The following is a 24,311-nucleotide window of genomic DNA, read 5'->3' as shown; positions in this document are numbered from 1 at the left end:
CAAAGTCTTTTCCATAATACTTGACATTTCATGGATGGATAGAAATACATTGATGAGGCACTCAGGAAGACTTTTAATTCACATGCTGAAAACCTGGCAAAATGCTGGCACAGGAAGGTCTATTGCTTTCACAAAACCTTGTGCTGGCAGCTGCAGTGTTATAGCCAGTCTGGGCACCAGGAGTAAGCAAAGTGAGGGAGCATTCCTCCTCATTTCAGACACTGCTCCAGCTGGCTGCACATCAGGAGCTCACCTTTCAGCTCTGCTGCACTCCTCACTGGCAGCAGCAGCCAGAGGATGGGGTCTGGTTAACACCAACTGGTGAGTTAATGCACAGCCTCCACTGCCACAGGAAACAGCCTGAGCCTGGAGGGATGCTTGTGCCAGGCTCCCCATGCTACTAGGACTTCAAGGAGCAGCGGGAGCATGGCAGGTGCTGGATGGCCACCAGCAGCTTTTCTACACCTTGCTTTAACTGGGTTTCCTTGCTGGTGCACTGTCTGCTTGCTCCACCACATGCCACAGGCAAATACATCATTTAAATTACAGACTTCTACCGTTGCGATGACCTCCTCTAATGGTTTCTCCTGGCCATACAATTTTTCTGACCTTGCTCTTTACTAACAACAGATTCAAGTGTTTAAAGAGGATATGCATGAAATAACTTACCTTAATTGTACCCTGACTGTTAGCAGCAATCAGCACGTTGGACTCCTGGAAAAAAAGAAGAGGCACTATCACAGTCTGTCAATGCAGACTTTCTCCCCCCCACCCCATTTTGGAAGCAGCAGCAGAGAGCGGCAGTTGTTTATGTCTTACACACTAGAAGCGTATCTAATTTCAAAGGGACTTAACTCTTCCCAATTCAAAGATGCTTTTGAGGCTGAAAGTCTTTATAAAAGTTATACTTCCTAGAAAAATTAGAAAGCGATAATCCTTAGTGCTTCTACAGAGCTTTAAATCTCCACAGTAATTCACAAACATAAACCCTGACAGTCTCCTTGAGATGTGGGCTAATAATAATAATTATATTCATCTTTTGGCAGCATATGGACAAAGGTCTCCAGCACCCTAACTACATCGACTTATCACCATGACAAACCCTCTTTGTCTCTGTGGCCACGCAACTTCTCCCACAGCCAAGAGGTTTCAAACAAGTAAAATAAAAAAGAGAGAAGATTAGAGAGCAATAGCAGATAAATTCTGTTTGGAAGGGAAGATAAACATAGAGGGCCCCAGCCCTGCTTCATGCAGAAAGGTGGCATCTATTTACCTCCTGCAAACTGACAATGTTGCATTTGGAGATATCCTAGTTGTCTGCAAATTAATGGTCTGCTGCATTAGTCAGGCAAACCCCAGGCAAAAACTCTGCCCTTCAGACCACATTCCTGATGGGACCAGCAAGTGCAGATGCACCCTCTCAAACCAAAATTGTTCAGATAGGGGGAAAACAACATTGTGCCAATAAACCTTAAGCATGTAAGGGCTGGAGTGCTGACAACAGCCTTGGGGGTGCTGAAGTTGAACAACTGCTCCCAGACTGGTGTTCCACACGTGTCCTTGCACCAGCAGTTGCAGTGTATGCTGAAGAACCTCCCACCATGAACTGTCTACCCTAAAGACAGCTATCTTTTCTCAAACACATTTTAAAATTTCTCTTGCTGCTGCTATCCATCCCCAGACAAACTTGCTGTAATTATCCCATCACTTAACACATGCATTTTTAATAGACTCAGTGACTAGAATATGCCCTGCTCCAAAGGGAGCAGAAAGGCAGCTGGACCCAGCCCCAACAGGGTTGCACACTGCCACACAGTTTGTGACTTTGCACAGACAGCATCTTTGAAGCAAAGGGAGAAAAACAGTTTTCAGCACAAAACCCCACTTACAAGGTAAAAGTAGCCTTGTGGTGGACCACTGGGCTAATTGTTATAGATAGATTTGCTCACCCTGGTACAATCATTAGGGGATTAGTTAAGACTTCTGATATTATCTCATCAATGATCCTCCAACTCAAAGCTCCTGAAAAGAAAGTATGTCCTCAAAAGGAAGCATATACTTCAATTTCCATTAATTTGGTGGCTAAAAACATCTAATCCTGTGAACTGCTCAGCTTCTGATTAATAACATTAAAATCAAAACCCACCAGGGGAAAGCAAATATAAATATCCTTTGGGGACTAAACTAGGGACCATGATACCTGATAGGATTTTGGAAGCAAGGGAGAGGGAGTGGCAGGTATCTAGTGTATACTGCAAGAGGCTTGAACTCCTGAGTACAGATGATACAGGGTTTGAATGATTCCTGTTTGCACTGAGAGTGATTGGCGATTTATGCTGCCGCTGCAGTCTGCTGGGGTACCACTGTAAATGAACTCTGGTTGAATGAACAGTTTTACCTGCTAAATAAAATAAAAATGCCAGAGGGTAATGTACTCTCAACTCCTTGTTCTTCAGAAGCCACTGTGGGGTTTTTTTCAGCAGGGTCTCAGCTAATCACTGCTCTGCTGCTTTCACCCACAACTGTGAGATGCAAACAGGAGCAGACAGCAGCAAAATTAGCACCAGATCTGTCATCGAACAGTGACTTGCTTATTAAGGCACTCTAGCACTGCTTCCCTGGGAACACAGCTAAGTAACTTGTTTTTAAGCCTCTAAAGAATCTCTTCCTTTCGTGTTGCCTGTAAACCAGCCAATATATTCAACATATTAAACACCTAAGCAAGTCATGAAGTTGCTTACATCTGTAGGTTTGTCACTTGTAACAGTCACGTGCATGTCAAACCAATCTTTTTGCCAGGACATGCATTAATCGAGTCACCACATCCGCACAAGATAACCATCACGAGCACTTAAATGACAGAATACATCGAGTCACCACATCCGCACAAGATAACCATCACGAGCACTTAAATGACAGAATACCTACTTCCTCTGCTGCATCACTACTAGCATTAGTATCTCTCAGGCATGAAAAACAAGATATCACCATCCATTGTGTTTGCATGTTCTACTTTACCATAATCACTTGATGTTTCTATGCAGGGCAAGAAGGTTGAAAACCTGGCCTTCCTCATCCCTCCTGTTGTCTGCAGGAGCCACAAACTCCAAAAGCAGAGGCAGGGGGCATGTTGCAGGTCCATCCTGATCACGTAGCCCTACTCTGAAGAAGTCAGTTACTAGAATGACTCTTCTATGCATACACCTCCTCCTATGACTGGTTAGCACCTGCAGCCCTTCTTAACAGGAGAGGCAGAAGGTGGCAGCTGCCTTTGCTAACACCCTCCCAAGAATCAAGAGATGAGTGTTTACTGCCTGGCAAGCAATGGTATTTTGTTCCATGCAGTTGCTGATCTCAAGTATTACTGAACCCTGGCGGAAAGCCACCAACCTGTGTAACCTGACAACATCTCTACACACCAGGGCAGATAAGGAGCAATCAGTGGACATGTGACAAAGTACACTCAGGTTCCCTGCAATGAGGTAACATGGCATCTCAAACAAGCTGAGGACAGGTATAAAATTGACAGGAAATAGTTTAAGAGTTTTGGTCCTGTTAAATCAATAGAAAAGAGCAAGACTCTAAGGATGTCAACAATATGCATTTTCTTGCCTCTTGGCATTACATATGAATTTAGAGAGATTGACAAATGTAGGTGCATCTCAGGACTCATGTTAAGATTAACATAGTGTGCAGGTCCAGAACTGCTCTAAGATGTTCCAGGGCTAAGTCCTGTACTAAGACTTATGAACAGGCTTCCACATATGCTGACTTGTTCTTTGATTGCAGAGACACTATTATGGGAAATCTGAAGGAGAGTTCCTTGACGCTGGAAAAGACTCCACCACTTTGTTATTGCATGCACATGTATCCACACATAGGTTGTGTTAGGCAAAATGAATTCACAAATCAAAGACAGAGCAGACAGAATCACCCCTGTCCTGAACCTGACACATCCCTGTTCTCTTGGATCTGGCACTGGATGAACACGACTAGTCCATCCACAGGAACTCTGGAGCATTTGCCCTTGGGACTTGAAGGGACTTTCATTGATTGCACCAAAATGAGAAATTTCTGCAGTACATTCTTGATGGCAAAGAAAAACAAAATCAAATTTTGGACCTTCCTGAGTATATGAGATACCTGCTACATTCATCATTCGAGGGAATTATTCATCTGGTGACAGCTGGGTTTTTGAAGCACACTGATTTGCTTCTCTCCTAGATGAGCCCTCTATTTCAATGGCCCTGGGGAAGCAATTTGTACATGGAAGGGAGGGAGAAGAAGGAAAGTCTGGCTGACTGCCGGTATTCATCCAAAAGCAGTTAGCATTAAGAGAATCAGGAATGCTCTGGATGTTTTGTGAAGCTTGAAGAAACTCAGCTGAACAACTGAAAAGTTATCAGAGTTGCTTCAGTGTGATAGGGAGTAGAACACAGCTGAGGTTGTAGCTCTTCCTTCTTTACACCTTTGTGCAAGAAAACACTGGGGAAGTGGGGTGCAGGACTAAATGAACATCACCCCAGATGGACAGCTGCTAAAACTACACACACCTCTCCTTGGAGGGACATGTGTTGATATTCAAGCAGACTCGACTCTATGGAGCAATGGAAAAATCCAGACAGACCCTCTAGCTAAGCTGTAAACCCGTTCTCCCAGTAGCTGCAAGACTTATCTCTAGCCATACCTCTTCTTTATTAAAGAGGCATTGTGGACACCTGCCTGCAGCCACAGTACTCCAGGAATTAAGCACCCCTCTCACCACTGGACTTGTGCAAAATCACAGCTGAATATTTTAGTCTTCCTTTCCTGACATGGAGAGCCTGCCCCAAAGGGGCTCAAAATAGGCAAGATGCATTTCACCTGCAGCTCACTGTCCTGGACTTCAAGAGAGCAGACTTCGACCTCTACAGGAACCTGCTTAGTAAGGTTCCATGGGATGTAGCCCTAGAGGGCAGGGGGGCCCAAGACTGTTGGTTGATATTCAAGGATCACCTGCTACAAGCTCAGGAGTGTTGCATCCCAACTAGAAGGAAGTGTGGCAGGAGGGCCAGGAGACCTCCTTGGATGGATGAGGAAACTGAGGAAACTTAGAAGGAAAAAACCAGGCTTATAAAAGGTGGAAACAAGGACAGACGGCCTAGGAAGAATACAGGGATTTATCTGTGAAAATAGGGACCAGGTTAGGAAAGCTAAGGCACAGTTAGAATTAAACTTGGCTAGGGATGTTAAGGATAACAGGAAGGGATTCTATAGGTATATTGTGAATAAAAGACAGACTAGGGACAATGTGGTCCCTCTCCAGAAGCTATTGGGAGAACTGGCTACCCTGGATTTGGAGAAGGTTGAGGTTCTTAATGACTTCTTTCCCTCAGTCTTCACTTTCAGATGCTCTGACCACACCACCCAAGTCTTGGAAAATAGATGCAGTGACTGTGAGAATGAAGACCTTAGGCCCACTGTAGGAGAGGATCTGGTTCGAGACCATCTTAAGAACCTGAACATACACAAGTCCATGGGACCTTACGAAATCCATCCGCAGGTCCTGAAGGAGCTGGTGAATGAAGTTGCTAAGCCGCTGTCCATCATATTTGAAAAATCATAGCAGTCAGGTGAAGTTCCCGACGACTGGAAAAAGGGAAATATAACCCCCATTTTCAAGAAGAGGAAAATGGATGACCTGGGGAATTACAGACCAGTCAGTCTCACCTCTGTGCCTGGCAAACTCTTGGAGCAGATTCTCCTGGAAGGCATGCTAAGGCACATGAAAAACCAAGGTGGTTGGTGACAGCCAGCATGGCTTCACTAAGAGGAAATCCTGCCTGACCAATTTGGTGGCCTTCTATGATGGGGCTACAGAAGTGATGGACAGGGGCAGAGCAGTTGATGTCATCTACCTGGACTTGTGCAAAGCTTTGACCACGGAAGCCAACATGTAAAAGCTGTAGCAGCACTCATCCATGCTGTTAGCCCAACAAAACTGATCTTTAAACAAACTTATCCAAATTGTGTTTCTTGCAAGGCTGAGGAAGGAAGAAAGTTTGGCTAATGGAAAAGTGATACAATACAGACTTACTTCTACTTTGACACTCACTCCTAAATTCTAGAGATGCCAGCAATAATGCAAGGGGTTGAAAAAATTGTTCCTTAGGATTATAAAGATGCCAGTGTTGAAGCAAGATGTGTCTCCAATTTATATGTGCACATGTTCAAGTGATGGACTGGAAATTGTATTTAGGACTTTCACCATATTATGAACAATTACAGGCCACGAAGCTTGTGCCTCTTTTTTATCCTCTGTTTTTCTGCACAAATAAAGCATATTCGCCTCAAACTTCCAGCGCAGTCATAGAGATAAGCATGAATTGTCTGGATTTTCAGCTAGGTTTGTTCTATAGATTCACAGTTAAGATCCTTAAAGATCTTATCTTAAATTAACAACTTCTCACCTTCCCACCCCAGCAGACATTTTTGCTAACAAATGGCTGGTTTGTCAGCAATTCACTTTCAAGCAGACGGACTCATTGCCATGAACAACCTCACAACCCTGAACACTTGCTCAAAGAGACTGAAGCCTAATTAAAAGCAAAGTTGTTGATACAATGGGAAAATATACTGGGTGAGAAAGCTTGCACTGAAGTGGCCATTGTCTTATGTTATATATAGGCAGAATAAAAGTACGTAATTTCACTAGATGTAGTGCTGTTTGTACAGAAAGCCCCTTCTTTAAGTAAAACCACTCAGTCTTTATTGAAGATCGCAACTATTAGTCAGGTGCTAGCAGAACATCTGCAAGACATATTTCACCAAAGCTTTTCCCACTGACAACACATGCAAAGTCTTTTCATGGAAAGTATGTGAAATCAGTTCCCCAAAAGACCATCGCTGCTTGACTTCATCTTGTAATTACCAGATTCTAATGGCTTTTCACTTAAATACCCCTGAGACCTGCTTATTTTCTTGCTGTATGACTCAAGTCAGCTTTTGTTTTCAAAAGAAAATTGCAAATTCTAACCTAGGAAACACGATAAACCTCCAGTGTACAAAAATCAGGAGGTTTTTAAAAGCTAAACTGGTAGATAAGACCTCTTTCCAGCAGGGCAATGTGCCACACACAGAATTTTGTTTTCTTTTTACCACTGCTGCGATATGCCGTTATCAATGAAGGGATGCATGGTGGGATAGCTAAAGTGGAGCACAACCCTCTACCTTCATGTGTACCAGAACTTACTTTATATGCCATCATACTCATCTAACATTACACTCTTTTGAATTATTTTAAGGGAGTATTATCTATACTGTGAACATCAGGCCCAAACAGAAATTAGTTACTTCTTTAGACCCAGCACTTCTTTAAAGAATGACGTCTTACATACAAAATATATTGCACCAAGACTCCAGGAGCAGCCAACTCTAGGTTTTAAGCCTAGAACAGAACACACATGCCTAAACCCTGTATTTTAATCCTTAGAAACTGTATTTCTATTTCATTCTGAAGGTAATTCCTTTGTTCACACAGAGATAAGCCTCCTTAGGCTTATCTGCCCCCCCCCCAGCAACAACTCAGTATCTATTGAGTTGAAAAAGGTCTCACCTGTGCTTCCTTCTAGACCCAGCTGCAAATACATAATCTTCTGAGTTTTTAAGTTTATAAATGCTACACAGTAGCACCCACATAACAAAGATATTTTCTTAACACACTAACCAGCAGATTTACAGATGACAGCACTCCTTTGGCTTGCTTTGTATAGAAAGGCTTGACTACAATCATATGCACAGGCATATAGTTTCTTCTCATGTAAGAATTCATTGACACACTATAAAAGGCAAAAGAGCTTTCAAACAAATTAGTGTTTTCATCACCCTACCTCACACAGAATCTGCAGCTTATGCACAAGATAAAGCATGCCTTGCTAGGAAATGTGCACAGGGAGAAATCCAGCACCTCCCCTCCTCTTTCTTCAATTCCAGACCTTAAACTCTGTACCAGGGATGCTTTTATCAAAATGCTTCCACATCTGCTATTTTCTAACCGTGACTCTCAATACATGAATATATCGCTCTTTCCTGCTCCCTGAAGAAGCAGTGTTCTCATTTTCAGATTTTACATTTAATGAATTTTTCTACTTCTATTCAGACCAAGCTCAGCACAAGAAGATGCTGTATAACTGGAAGCTTATTTGTTATCATATAAACCCAGGTCTCTGTATTCACAGCACATGGGTGCCCAGAGGAAAGCAGCCCAAAGCTTGCTCCAATGACACACTCAAATAAGTAGTAAGCTATCTCTCAGCCAAGTGAGAAATCACTTTTTAGTGATTTAGCATAGCATGACCTTTCTTTTCAGCATGCAGCTCTCAAGAAAACAAGATCAACAAGGCAACTAGACCAGGCTAGAAGAAAACAGAAGTATGCATGTGTACAGTGCTGCACACAGACATCAATTTGCTCGTTTCTACAGTCTTCTCAATTCAAGATGGAAATAGAGGCCAAGACTGATGGAAAATGAGCAAAGAAAATTCTGCAAAGGCAGAAGAGCCAGCCAGCAAAGCCCACCCCAGGACTTTTCGATATATTACACACAACTGCCTCTGTATTTTAGTCATTTTGGAACAAAACTGGTTTTGATGAGCACCTAATTTATTTGGAATTCAAGATGAAAACAATTTCTCAGACACTTATTTTTCTGCATCTACTGCAAAGCAAAGCAAACAGCTTTAACAGCTGTTGCACACTCCCCATAAGGTAAGGTAGGAACATGTATTAAAAACAAATCATGCTGGCATTAACTCTCCTCCCATCAAGGGCAAGTCTTCTCCTCCTCTATACGTGGGAATATTAAGCTTCACTGCCCATCTAACTGTGACAAGGTCTCTACTACTTTTCCTATGGTTGTATATCCTGGGATTTCAGACACACTTCATAAACAATATGCTGAAGACCTTGAACAAAGCAGCAGCAGTATATAAATACAGCTTGCAATAAGCCTACAAAAAAAGGATACATAAACATGCAACACATTAGCATCAATATTGCAAAACCACAGGAAATGGCTAGGCATTAGTTTAGTGAAAACAGCTTTTAGCATCTATTTTCTTGATACTTAAAGCTTCCTAATATTCATTTGGCAATCCTACATAATGCAATGATGTACATTGCTTGACAACTGCACAATCCAAGACTTGCATTTCTACCACTGATACATCCCTCTTTTCTACTGTTTGTTGCAGTCAGTCATTACATCATGCTAGAGGTGATGAATTTAATCTCCCCTCCCCAACCAAGGTGATGAATTTAATCTCTCCCCTGCCCTGCCCACCACTGCTGTATGTAGCAAACCCAAGCCCCATTGCTTATGCCTCCCTTCCAAACCCACAACAGAAACAAAATGTATAATCTGAAGAATCGGCCACCAACCCACATGAGAGTACTCAGACACGGGACCTAAATCTGGTAGGTTTAGATTTTGATTTTGTGCAGACCAATGGCAAAGCATTAGGGATCAGAAACATAAACAGAAATCAGCAGAATATGAAAAACCTTTTCAGTCCAAGCTACCATGAATTAGACAGACAAGCAATACACCTTATAAGCAGAGCCTACCATGAGTGCTACACAGCACAGTCCTGAAGCACAGCAAGGACCACCCCTCCCAGCTGCTGCACGGGGAAGGAATGGATGCTGGTGGGAAACTCCTGAGAGATGCTAAAAGACATACTTTCCTGTGCCTCCCAGCTCCTTGGTCCTCTTTAATTTACAACACACTCCTTGCCCTCCTGTGAAAAGCAAACTTGAATTTGTTTAAGTAGTTGGTTCTCTTATGCCTCTCTCACACTCATGATGTGTTTCTCCCATCCCTTTTACCTTCTCTATTCTTCTTCCTTCTTTTTGCCAAGTCAGTGCTGTCTTCCAGCTCAACTGTATCCAACACATCTCAGTTGCTCATTTCCCTCTTCCAAATCTTCTTCACACTTGAGTCAGCACTTTCCTAGTTCGTGCAAGAACGCTTTTGTCTTTCCCAAACCATCTGTCCCACATCCTTTAGGGCTTCTGTATTCGCAAGATCATTGTCCCTTGCATGCCATCTCTCATCAAAACCCTACTTTCAGCACTTAATTCTTGAGTTTCAACTGCCTCTTCTACAGTACTATACGCATCTTCCCATGTCCTTCTCCCTCCCCTTGTAAATCCACCTTTGAAAATCCTACTTCCAGAACAGTTCCTTTTTCTTTCCAACCCTTCTGCTTCCAGCATGTTAGCACTGGCACAAGATGTGCACACCTTCCTTGGGTTCAGAAAGGGAATAGATGACAGTTAACCTTTCACTTTGGTCCCAGTATTCAATCAACCAACTCTATCTGCTCCCACAGGCTGCTTTGTCTTCTCAGCTCTGTACTTGTAGGTCCCTGAACTCATTACTGCACTGTTCCTCTGGTCGCTGCCTGGGCTGTCAACTACAGCTCATTCCCACATCTGCCTAGATAAAAACCACAGAATACAAGAAGACAGACAGAAAGCTTACAGTTAGAGACTGAAACACCATGTTATTTTGTGGCAACAAGCTGCTGATAGGCCAGGAGCTTTTGCCAGAGGAAGGTGACCCACATCAGCAGCCTTGCAGGTGCACACATTCCCCAGATACCCTTTCTTTCATGCTTTTTCCTGGTACACAATAGGTAATACCGCATGTCAGCTGCCATGCTGAAGTGGACCACACTCCTCTCTAGAAGGCTGACAAACGGTTTCCAAGCTGGGCCAAGAGAGATCACTGCTAGATGACACGTATCCTGTGCTCTATGAAGCACAATGCACCACTGATGCTGCCAGTGGCTTTCCTGAAGTTCGGATTCTGTTATTAAATCAGTCCCTACATAGAAATTCTATGAAATAACCTATTAGCTGGTCCAGCTTCTACCTCCCTTCTTCTCCCAGTGCCATTAGTTTCAGTCTGTAAATAGCTGAATGATACAGGCTTAAAATTGACCCAACCACCTTGACATTAATATTTTAAATCATTAAACCTGAGTTCTCTAATGCCAGTAAATCATTTATATGTGCACTTTTAATTAACAGTCCAATCAGTAAAAACAACTTAGCATTCATACAGCACATTTTATCAGAGGAACCAAAGACACATTACAACATTAATTGAGTGTAACAAATGCCATGGTGAGGTAGCTAAGTATTATCCTACTTTGACATGTAGGGAAACCGAGGCAACACACTCAGTGGATTTGCCCAAGGTTAATCCAGATGTTCACAGTGAAGAACTGAAGAGAAAAAGCAGGGAGAAATACCACTGAGATTTAACTCTCCTAATAAGCATTCCTCTCCTGAACTGCAGTATTAACTTATTTGCTGATGAGAAATCTGTTCCACCTGTGTTCCTCCCCCTAACAGACCAGGGAGGGGCACAAACCACTGTCATCACACATGCTAAAAGTCAACCCTAAACTTCACCAGCCTGCCAGGTGAAGCTGATCACCCTGGGTCATACATGACACCCAGCCAAGTGTTTTGAAGAACACTTAATGATCCTTCCCATCCCATGGTTCACACACATCTAAACTCATTGGATAAAGGACACTTAACTAGAAATTGTAGGTCCTAGACCTATACAAGTGTTTGGTATCTCCCAAGCACTTCAATAACTCATCTAATCCTTAGGGAGTTTCACACCAGGCTCTCATGCCAGGAGCACAGGGGAAGAGCAAGAAATTCCTGAATGACACTGACTCTGCTCACAACATGCTGAACAGTTACGAATCTTGGAAAACATCAGGTGTCCCAATATCCTCACTCTCCTACAAACCTATATTTTAACCAGTCTTTCAGGCCATGCAGAGACTGAAATGCATGGCCTGAATTTCACCTATCACCTCCTTCTCCCCACATCTAATAGACGACCCTCACGGTGGTCCCAGACAATGGTAGCACTCACACAATCAGCTCCGAGGACATGCTCCTCTGTGCCCTCAAACTGCAGTTTTAGATCCAGCAGTTTTGCTTCCCCCATGTGGTAGAGAAAAACACTGATTCCTAGGACTGAAGCTACTGCTGACAGCCAAATTGATTTGCCCAAACTATCAGGGATGTTTTTTTTGACAGCGCCTGGCAGCCATCTAGAATTCAGCCAAGCAGCCCACACTGGGCCAAGTCCAGCCTTGTTTTTTTTTTTATGTTCCAAAATCATGAATTGTGCTCTGTATGAAAATTACATTATATTTGGAAACACTTTAGGTTTCCCAATTATCATGTGATGAAATGTTTCAGACACAGATAATGCCTACTGTCAGTCCCTTTAATCCAAGCACATGTCTTTCAGCAAAGCTGGATAGATTTTCAAAACCTCTCACTGAAACCAAGAAGAGATCATCTCCTCAGTATCTCTGGCAATTGGATCTCTATGATTAAAGGACCCAAGTATCACAGAATCACAGAATCCCAAGGGTTGGAAGGGACCTCAAAAGATCATCTAGTCCAACCCCCCTGCAAGAGCAGGGTAACCTAGAGTACATCACACAGGAACTTGTCCAACCGGGCCTTGAATATCTCCAACGTAGGAGACTCCACAACCCCCCTGGGCAACCTGTTCCAGTGCTCTGTCACTCTCAACAGTAAAGAAGTTTTTCCTGATGTTCACACGGAACCTCTTATGATCAATATGAAATCTGTCTCATGATGGCAGTACGCAGAACATGCCTTCTCCAAGCAGAAGGACACACAAAGTGTTGCTTACATGAGAGTACTCACAAAGTCACCAGCTCCTGCATGGCTCCCAAGCTGAGATACACTGTGCACAAAGATTAAATAGCACAGAATTCACCTAATTAATGCAAGAGAGAAAGGCTTGACTAATACTAAGGTATTAAAGCTACCGTAGGCTTAAGACAGGGCAGATAGAGCCTCAGACTGACCTTTGGAGAAAGAGGTCTTGCAGCAGTCTAACTGGTGGGAACTCATGCTGGCCAGTGCTAGTGGCACAGGCTGGAAAGAAAAAGCTTACTAAAACCCTCACATGACACCATTCCCCCAAATCAAAAATGGAAGGAAGATAATGCATTACAACCACAGATAGTGGCAATCAACATAGGAGAATGCGTTGATCATAGGAGATGTCAGGAATGATGAAGGGAGCCAAGCCAAGTTTGGCTGTCTAGGTCAGCAAGAGGGCAACACTTTGGCAGGAACTCATGAAATAGCTGATGGACTGAGAGAATCAATTTGTTTAAAATTGGTAACGGATTCATACACTGCTACTGTTAATTTTATACAGTTTGGTTGTCAACTCTTTGGGGAAGGGAGCTGTCACTCGCTCTCTCTTTGGACAACACTCAGTGCAGTGGGTTGACCCTGGTTGGATGCCAGCTGTCCATCAAAGCTGCTCTATCATTCCTTTTCCTCAGCTGGACAGGGGAGAGAAAAAGCTAACAAAAGGTTCATGGGTCAAGATAAGGCAGGGAAAAATCGTTCATCAATTACCATCATGGGCAAAACAGACTTGACTTGGGAAAATTGATTTATTTTATTGCCAATCAGAAGTGTGAGTAGAGTCATGAGAAATAGAACCCAAATCTTAGAACACCTTCTCCCCCCACTCTCTTCTTCCTGGGCTTAACTTTACTCCTGAAATCTCTACCTCTTTCCCCCTGCAGCACTGGGAGCTGGGGAATGGGGATTTTGATTGTTCATCACACATTGTTTCTACTGCTCCTTCCTCCTGAGGAGAACAACTCCTCACACTCTTCCCCTGCTCCAGCGCAGGGTCCCTCCCATGGGAGACAGTCCTCCACGAACTTCCTCAATGCAAGTCCTTCCCATGGACTGCAGTTCTGCCCTAACTGTTCCAGCACAGATCCCCTATGGGGTCACCAGTCCTGGCCAGAAAACCTGCTCCAGTGTGGGCTTCTATCTCCATGGGGCCCCACGTCCTCCCAGGAGCCTGATCTAGTGTAGGCTTCCCATGGGGTTGCAGCCTCCGTTGGGCATTCACCTGCTCTAGAATGGGGTCCTCCACAGGCTGCAGGTGGATCTCTGTTCCACCATAGACCTCCACAGGCTGCACAGGACAGCCTGCTTCACCATAGTCTTCAGCACAGGCTGCAGGGGGAATCTCTGCTTTGGCACCTGGAGCACCTCCTCCCCTCCTTCTTCACTGTCTTGGTGCCTGCAGAGCTGTTTCTCTCACATTCTCACTCCTCTCTGTTGCAGTTTTTGTTTCCCCTCTTCTTAAATATGTTACCACAGAGGCACTATCACCATCACTGATGGGCTTGGCCTTGGCCAGCAATGGATCCATTTTGGAGCCAGCTGGCACTGGCTCTATCAGAGGAAACTTCTAGAGGCTTCTCATGGAAACCATCCCTGTAGCACCCCCAGCTACCAAAACCTTGCCATGCAAACCCCATACACCTACTAAATTGGATCTCCTTCCTGCTGATTGTAGCTTCTTTACACCGTCTTAATGAAAAATCACTTCCATCTCTAAGACTGGCCTGAGAGAGATGCAAAAACGCATCACATTAAAGCAACTAGAATTCTGACATTTAATTTATGTGCTTTAACTGTAATATAACATACTACAAATGAACATACCCATCCATTTTTAAGTGGGATCCCACTACCAAACCAAGACCAAGTCCTCATACTACAGTATTCTAAACCAACCAACTTTGGAAGTTCTGGACATGTTAAAAAGCTGACCATTTTGTAAACAGGACTTTGAATAACACTGCAGGGGGACTTGAGTGCTCAGTATTTGCAAAACACATTAACTATTCTGAATGTTTTACTACTTTTCCAGCTGGCATGAGTATGATGGTTTCACTGCATCTGCAAGCCTTCTAATTGTGTTACTAGGTGGGCCAAAAGTCTGGCAACGATGAAAAATCAAAGCCTTCATTTCTCTTTAAGCCAGGAATTCTATATTTACTAGCAACAGGAACAGAGTCACAGCCTAAGTGTCAGCACTGAGGATGCTGTCTGAGGGGATGGGAATGACAGCACACATAGATGCTGCATCTCCAGCTAAGGCTGCAGGCAGGGAGGGTAGGGGATTACACATCTGCATGGTGAGCAGAGCTACAGCAAGAGGAGGGGAAATGAAGCACAGCAAGAGAGCAAAAATATCTCATCCCTGGAGCAAAGTGCTTGGTGCTAAGAACCTAAGTTAGAGCACCTGTCTGCAAGGTGGCCCAGCTTGTAGCTGTGTAAGCCACTACAGGATATGTATTATATTTGCTATGCAACACATATGTGTGCTACAGAAGTAAAATCACCAGGACTCATTGAGATAAAAGGGACAAACTGTTTCTTGCAGAGAAAAATCAAAGCACAAACATGAACATTAGTATGCATATAAGCTTCATGAAATTATACCTATACCTAATTTATAACAAACACCTATTTGGGAAAGAGAACTTTGATTTAAAGAATGGAAGTTTAATTAAAGTAAAACAAAGGTTTCCATTAATCTTGAAAATTCACAACCTGCTGCTCTCCAACATCCAATTCAGCTAATGTTGTAACAGGATCAAGCACAACACTGTGCCTGAAACCTTCTGCAATGCAGACAAGGATGGATAAGCCATACCAAACCACATGGCCTTTTCTAGTCTTGAAAAACAGGAAGCTTTCTCTCCTCAAAATACTATTCCAGTTACACTTAAATCTTCTCCCTGCACATATTCTTCAAGTCATAGGATTCTGTTAAAAAGTTTTACTGTCTTCTGCTTCTGTGGTACAGGGTAAGCACAGGTAAGGATGGTGTAGCAGAGCTAAACATCCTCCCCTAGCCAGCAGAACCATCTCCTCCTCACCAACAGCCAACAACTGTCTAGAGCTGGCCTGGCTCATGGTCAGTGTGGTCTCTGTGAACCTATTATGACTGTATACAAAAGGGAGCGGGACTGGACTTTGAGCTGGGTCTGCAAGGCTGTTTGGAAGACAGCAATCTTTCATTTGTAAACTGAAAGATGCTGGAAATCTCTAAAAGAAGATATCTGAAGCCCACAAGCTTCTCCAGGTCAGTTTTCAAAGTCAGGCCACACTGCAAAATACCAACCTTGACTAGCAAATGGTTTGGCTGGTATTGAAAAAGACAGTACAGTAAACTGAATTTTATTAAGGTCTGACTGTACGTAAAATGTGAAGAACTTCATTAAACAAAATCGTACAGATGATACGTATGTGGTTGCTTCTGTAATACCCTACTACTGCTGATGCTTTCTCCATTGTATTTATCTGGGAGTAGAAGGGAGTGGGAAGAGAAGACAGCTATGCCTTAGGTATTAAGAATAATGAGAGTACAGCTTTATAGCTTTAGTACAATGAATGCAAGACATGCCATCTTCCCTACTTTGTTCTGCAGAATGAACTATTCAAAAGGTAATAATGAACTTCACATCATCTAGAGGACTCAATTGTGCTCTGCTGTCTGCTTCCCTAATCCCATCTATCTAAAACATGCCCAAATCCAGAAGGATGAGCGAAACCAATGAAAAAAACACAACTGAGGAGCAAAAATCATTGGGTCATTCAGCTACTGAAAGGCAGTTTTGATTTAAGAACAAAGAATGTAAAAAAACACCCCAACAACCAAAAACAAACAAAAAAATCCCAAACAAAATCCACCAAGGACTGAGACTGAATTCAGAAGAAAACCCGGTATGTATGTCAGACAAATTCATTGACTGCGAGACGGGGCAGGGGGAGGAAATCCCAAGCCCCAAACTTGACACACAATTCTTACTAGAGAGAAATTCCCTGTTTTTTCATTCATCTTCCACTTTCCTTCTCCCTGATTTGCTCATTCACCTCCCTGCAACTTGCTCTCCTCTGAGAAATACCAGGAGGTAGTCCCTGAATTCTAATTGTGTTTGCTATTCTACCGGATGCCATAGCTTTAAATGGGAAAAATTAGTAGGACTCGCCAGCAGGCATTCTCCACAATACCAGATGAGAAGTCACCTGAAGCTCTAGATGGGCTGGCTTTCTTTTGTTTATGGCCTTTAAATAATTCAGAGAGAAGAGCTGTCAAGCTGAATCTGCAAAGCTCCCCTGACTTCTGATTTATGCTATGATACTGCTTGCCTATTGTTTATAAAGACAAAAAGGAAAACGTTACAGGATCATATGTCTGCATGGGAGGGGAGTCAAGGACTGCAAGAACAAGGGCTGTCAGGACAGAAGTCATAAACAAAAAAAAAAAAACACAGATGGGAAAGCAAAATACAGGTGTATTAAGGTGAAATACAGATGTACCAGCAATGCAGCAAGAACAAGTTGTTAGCTTGACCATGCTATAAATGCTAGCAGCTTCTGCTAGCATGCTAGAAACAATGCTAGCAGTTTCTTGTGTAAATGATGTAATTCTTTAAAAAGGAAAACCCCATATGCAAATGGAAACTTTAATTAGCAATTAAAAGCACAACTTCCCAGCTATACAGTTGCAGCCACCTCTCCCAGATCTCTCTCACTTCTGCAAACCAGTGATAGTCATCAGGCAGCAGGCCAGCAGTTAATCATCATTACAAACCTCACAGAGAGCAATTTCATTCCTTCTCCCTTTTTTTCTAGATTTACTAGGTCCTGCCTGGGGACACCAGCAAACCACAGGCAATGGCTCCTGGCATTCCAAGGAGCTCACTCACTCCAAGGTGCCTTTTAGATTTATTTATATTATTTTTTTTTTTAATGACTCTAGGGCACGCATAGCTTTGATGGGGTTTTGCACAGTCATTTTCAATCACTGGCTTTACAGCAAATGACTGTTTCTTGAAGTAGCAGGAAGAACTGAGAGGGAAGGGAAACTGCAGGACATGCAGCCCTGCTCCACCCATGTACACCTCTCCAACCAGAATATGATCACCTCTACAGCCAGTTTGCTAAACCTAATGAGAACTTAAAAAAACCACAAGGGCATTTTAATTCAACACCTGATAACTATGATTACATCTTGCTTTAAACTACCCAGTTGGATTAACTCTCAGCAATTCTACTTAGCTCTGGATGCTGCAGACAAAACCTTGCCCAAGGGCTGTCCCAAATAGTGGGACATAGCGGCTAGGCAGCAGAGTCACTGCTGAGGACATTGCAGGAGCTGATTCTGCACATTACAGGAAAACGCACGTGTATGGAGGGGAACGATCCGGTTCAGTTTGCTCTCCTAAAGCGGACAGAGACCTCCACTTTTGCTCTAGGAAGACTGCAACGGTGGACAAAGCACATTTCTTTTGCCCATGACTGGTCCAAATTGGTCCCAGCAGCTTCCAGTCCCACAAAGCTTCGTTATTAAACCAGCCTTTTATTCCACTTGCTTTTATCCCTGGCTTTTGACCGTAACAAATCCTAAATGAAACATGATGTAATGCATGCAAATCAGCTGAAAAGAGCATTCCAATAATAGGGAAATATCATTAAGTGTGAAAGTTTAACTCAGAAGGTCAAAATCATTCTAGCCAGAAGAAAGAGATGCTGCACAGGGAACACATGCATGCCCAACAGTCTTAAACATGGGACTGACTGACTCTTTCTTATTTGTTTGGTGACTGCCAGCTAACAGCAAGGCCTGAAACTACAGTGCTGTTAGTAAGTCCCTAAATCTCCTGGCCTTGAATACACTCCTAAACTCCAGGGAACAGTTTGCTACAGTATGCTGCCTGCCAGCATCGCTCCAGCAAGGCTATTAAACAGCAAGCTGCCTTTTCCTCCCCCCACCCTCTTTTTTTTGTTAAATTTTAAATGTGGTACATGCATCTGAAGTGTTACCAGCTCCCAAACATTATTGATCACAGCCCACTCTCAGGTAGGAGACCTGAAATGATTTGAGGGGCTGTGAAGCTCACATGTTACAGCCTGGAAATCCTTGAAGTAGATGCTTTCCCCTGACACTCTCTCCTTGGCCCTCTGACAGAGCAAAAACCAGCTGACATTCTTACTCCATTCTAGGATGTAAATGTAATTTAGGACAACCTGACAGCTCTACACACTTCCTACTGGGGAACAGATTTTTAAAAATGACATTAATTCTTAAAAGCATAGTTTTGTTGTTAGGATGAACACTCGTGGTTGGCGGCAGCAGACAGGAGTGGTGGATCGTGCCTCGGCTCTGCTGGACACACTGCCCGACGGGCTTGGGGTGGAGCCTAAGCTCATCCTCTGGGCTCTCAAAGAGGAAACAAAGATACATTAAGTTACTTAATTTTGCCAGCCACTCCACAGACCCAGGAGTGGCTCAGTTAATGGCACACCTTTAAGCCATCATAGGCTTTTGCAGGTGGAGTGAGGCGCTCTTATTGCATGCCAAAAATTTTTAGCTAATATACTACACAGATTTACCCCATTCCATGCAACACCTCCTCACAACTTTATTCTAAAAAAAACCCAGAAAGCATTTTACTTTCTAATGAGCCAGAAAATGAGGAAAAAGCATCTTTCTTCATATGATGTACTCACAAGCAGCTCTCATAACCTCATGATTTCTCAGCACTGCAAAACCAAAAAAGGCTTTCAATAAAGTGAGATCTGGGCAATGTTCTACATCACCATTTAAGGACAATTCAATCATCTTTGTTCTGGATTAAGTCTTGCTCTAGATTAATCTTAACAGAGCAATGCATAGGAAATCCATAACTTGGGAAGTAGGCAGATTTTATCTTTAAATCCAATTCACAAGTAAAATCATGTCTCTTACAATGGATAATTCTGCTGCTGTTCAAGTTATTTTCACACAGTGGATATATACATAAAAAAAATATCTCTAGATATCTCCAATTGAAATGACTACTTTTAACGCTCCTTGTCATTTTGAATGTTTGCGAAGACTAACACTACTGCACCAAAAAAAGGAGCTCAACAATCAAGGAATCCATTAAGGTACCTATGACACCAACAGCAAAAACAAAAAAAAAAAAGTTTAAAAAGACTCACGTATATAAAGAAAAAGTTGTGATTTTCCTACAGAGATTCCAGGAGTGCACAAAACCCCTTGTGTTGTGACACAATACCTTTGATTTTATAATATCCTTCAGCTACATAAATATTAGAATATAAACCTGAGCTCTGCTGACAAAGAGCAAGGGAAGACAAACACTTCTGGCACTTTATTTTCTTTTTTTTAGCTAATCTGCTTCATCATCCCTTGATTTTAGCTATTTTTTCTGAAGAGATGCTATTGTTGACTCACGCACTCCTCAGACACCACAGAGCCAAAGCCAGAGAGTGGGGGATTCTCTCTGCCTGACAACGCCTCAAATGCTTCAGAGAAGAGATGGTGAGCAATACAGGACAAAATATGGTAGATATAAGAAAATAAAGTAACTGTCCTCTGTCAGGGCTACATATGACTTATTTCTTGCCACAGGAGACTTGTGGACTGCTACAATCATAAGCAGAAAAGCTCCTATGAAGAGTTCATGATCATCCACTACCCTAGCTATAGCATCCAAGGAAGAAATAAAAGATTGTACAAAGAAATGACCTCTAAAAAAACACCCTCCAAAACAAAACAAAACCAAACCCCTCCCCCTCAAAAAAAACCATCAAAAAACCCCAAACAAATCAAAACAACCCCAAACAAAAAAGAAACCCCAAAAGACACACACAGGGCACATACATAGCATTTGTCCAGACAGAGAGAGACAGATGATGCGGCTTGGCATGCATCACATTCATTACTTCATTAACTCTGATCTATAGTCAAATGGGCTCAAATTCCCCACTCAAACGTTATCCGAAATTAATACAAAATCCTAGGTGAGAACACAACTGTCTGCATCATAAACACCCTTCAAATATGCGCACAAACAATGGAAATTTTAAAGATCTTTAATACAATGTGCCTTCATAGCCCCCCTCCCAACTCCAGAACAGATAATTCCCAGGTTCACAATGAACAGCTGAAGCTGAAGACTTAGTGATTACAGTGGGTTTGAGGAGGAGACTGCCCTTGTCCCCACTTCCACGCTCAGACAGCTCTGCTCTTGGGGGAAAACCAAGGAGCCTTATGACAGGAAGAAGTATGGCTGCAGAGGGCGGCCAACAGACATGGAGAGGGTCAGAGTTTGCATTCAAGGATATTCTGGGAAAGCAGTGGCCAAATTGCGTCCCTTCACGCTGCAACCATAATTTAGCCAAACATTAAGCCAAAAGAAATCTCTAAAGCAGTATTTTTCTTATACAAACATCTGAGCATCAGCAGAGTGAATTTTCACAGTGTGGGTCTTCGCTCACTTTTGGCAAGGTAAACAGATACATTATTGAGTTTTGAAACAAAGAACACTCCCAAGCTCCCAGTGCAGGCTGCTGCCTGCTCTAACACTAAAGAAAATTTCCACAAGCTGCTAACTCCTGTTTTACTTCAGCTTTGCATCCATTTCCCAACAATTTAAATTTCTTCTTTTGCATTGTCAAGCCAAGCAACAGAAAGCCAAAAACAGAAAGCTGACAGTGAGATGAATCCTTTTGTACTAAATAAGGACATTTTTATTTCACTTCCAGCTCATCTTCTCTCCTCTTTTTTTTACTCCTGCTGACCCAAATTTATCTTTTCAAATCCTGAAGCTAACATGAAAGTTGCGAAGCAAGGCACGCACAGAAGCACTATTAACCTCCTATTTTAATCAAGGGTATTCCACCCTAAATAAGTGAAGACATCCCCCAAGCACATACTCCCCAGACTAGACTAGCTTGCTGTTATTTGGTGGTTGGAAGAGACGTGGCCAGAGCAGTCTTTGTAGAGGAGAAAGGCAACCAGGTCTCAACTAATCAACCTAGAAACTAGGAAGGCAAAAAAAATCATATATGCCTGATTTACACTGGGAGACTTGGTTAGCTGAGCCCCTGCTAGCACTGGTAGTGAGGAGGAATGCAGCAGCTTCTCCTCCTCCTGCAGGAGCTAATTTATGTGCTATCTGCAGATTACAGGTGAAAGGAACTTTTTTATTTATTTAATGGATCTGAACCAACCGTTCTTCCCAGTATATGTAGCACTGCTTATCTTTCCTCCAGTATCTCTCATTATTATAAATAAATGGGAAACAATGCACTGTCTCATCTGCTAGCTCCCCAAGGCTGCCCTAGCTATACCTCTCTGCTTACCTTAATAGTCACTTCAGACATACTAAAGTAAAACTAGAAAATCTAGTACTGCACCAAACAGCTCACTTATCTCCAGATTTAGCAACTAGATAAGAGTTTCAGAAGTGATTATGATATACAGTAACGTATAAGAGATGTAATTGTTTGAAGCAGCTCTTCCCTCACAGAATTCAAAACACCTTGAGCAACAGTGAACTCCATTCAGCTGCACAGCCCCAAATTTAATAGTATCTTTTCCATCTGAAAGGTACTAATTAAATATCTAAACATAACTTTCCTTCCAAACTGTCTTCTCTTCCTTAGAAAGGATTATTATAATTCTGTGTGTATCCTATATAAAATAATTACATATCCTAATTACATATCCAGGTAGCTTCAATTCAGACACTAGACTGCTTTCAAAGGAATGACCATTTTCACTCCATGCACATAACTAGCTCATCTAGCACTAGCTGGAATTAGACAGAACATCACCAAAAGGAAACTAAGTCTATTTAAATAGGTTAAAAGGATACAAATCAATGCTGCTGTTGGAAAACCAGTCTGAGCAGCTGATTTCACAAAGACTGCCATAAAAGCCTTAATTCTTGCTTTACTAACATGCAATGCAATTGGCTAAGCTGGTCACAAGAAGGGCAGAAAGCATACGAAAATCTTGAGAACAGTTGCCCAAAGCCAAGCAGTAACTACATTAATGCAGAGTCCTATGTAAAGCTTTTGCAGAGAAAGCCACCTGCGCATAAATGCTTCTATTTCCATTTCACCCAGAGGTTAAATTATCTGATCAAAACCTTGTGCTGGGGAAAAAAAAAAAAAAATTCTTTTTTTTTTTTTCAACTTCATTCAAACTCTGTAAAAAACTAAATCCTGCCATTAAAATTGCTTAATTAGGAGTTTAGAGCAAAAGGTTGATGCATCTCATGAGCTGCGACTACTGAAGAGTGGTGGCCTGGCAAGACTTGCTATCAGTAGATGCACTGAAAAACAGAAGAAAACCAAAACAAAACTACAGTATTGTGAGAATGGGAAAAAAAAAAAAAAAAAAATGAGGTTGCTTTGACTGTAATTGAAGCAGCGTCACTTTTTAGAGGGAATGAGGTTATATACCCATCTTCAAACAGCAGTGACAGCAGACCACCAGCAGCAAGGGTTTCAAATACACTCAGTGTGAGAATTCTGCTGCTGCACTGAAGCCAACTTCAAAGGTGGTGGTTAGCCCAATGTCAATGGCTTTCCAAAACCTACTTCACTCTCTCTGACTTTGCTCTTGCTGGTCTGAAACCAGAGTCCTCCTTTACCAGTAAGTTTTGAGAAACGTAGCTTTACCCCCGCAGCTCCTATAATAAATTACTCCCTTCATCCGCTTCATAAAACACTGAATACTGCCCAACTTACTGAGCTTAGCTCAGAGCATTCAGACCTCATCTCACTGGCACTTTGTGCCAACCAGAGACTTCAGCAGATGGCACTTCAAAAAAGAAGACAGCAAAAGCTGCTCACGTAGGAGATGCTCTGATTCAGACAGCAGCTTTAGCCGGAGTCTGAGATCAGGCAATATATGTTGGCTCAGCCAACAAAACCTGCCTGGATCCTGTAGCAGAGTCACAGAATCATTTAGGTTGGAAAAGACCTTTAAGATCAGAGTCCAACCATTAACCTAGCACTGCCAAATCCATTACTAAATCATGTCCCTGACAATGACATCTACATGTCTTTTATACTGTACAGGGATGGTGACTCCACCACTTCCCTAAGCAGACCATTCCAGTGCTTGACAATCTTTTTGGTGAAAAAAATTTTCCTAATATCCAATCATTTTCTCTCTCCACCCCAATATAAGGGTAATCCTGAGTATCACCTCAATACAAATAATTTGCTGTTAAATTGCCCTGTTCAGAACACAGAAAAGGGCCAAGTAATACATACTGCTGTACTCCACAGCTTGTACATTGTAACACTATGGTTCAGCGGGGAGTTGAGGACGGAGTCAGGAATGAAGCCCAGGTTCCAGGTGAATTCCTGACTTAGGTTCATCTGTTATAAAACTCACACTTGAATAAATAATTGGTGGTTACTAAGGCAGCAGAGTCCCAAGAGGAGACAAACATCCTCTTATAAATTTAACGACAGCTGCAGAGAGACTTCTTTGCATCCCCAGCTCACTGTGTGTATCTCAGCAACAAAAACTGTGATTGCATTGGGATGCTCTCATT

General features: G+C 42.5%; 1 protein-coding gene across 7 annotated transcripts in view; it reads right to left on the bottom strand.

Annotated features, from left to right (window-relative positions):
* COP1 (COP1 E3 ubiquitin ligase) overlaps nt 1-24,311 on the bottom strand; it is a 130,625-nt gene that overhangs the window by 2,897 nt on the left and 103,417 nt on the right. For all 7 annotated transcript variants that reach the window (XR_013957312.1, XM_080622431.1, XM_080622432.1 and 4 more), the window contains one exon: nt 670-714. Coding sequence is in view for 6 of the 7 variants with exons in the window: in XM_080622431.1 (XP_080478557.1) it covers nt 670-714 (45 nt within the window). In the remaining variant the exon portion in view is untranslated. The remainder of the gene's footprint in view (nt 1-669; nt 715-24,311) is intronic.

This window comes from Psittacula echo (genome assembly GCF_963264785.1).
Source record: "Psittacula echo genome assembly, chromosome: 7".
NCBI lineage: Eukaryota > Metazoa > Chordata > Aves > Psittaciformes > Psittacidae > Psittacula > Psittacula echo.
Note: the sequence above shows the minus strand (reverse complement) of the source record. Positions and strands in the feature narration are given on the sequence as shown.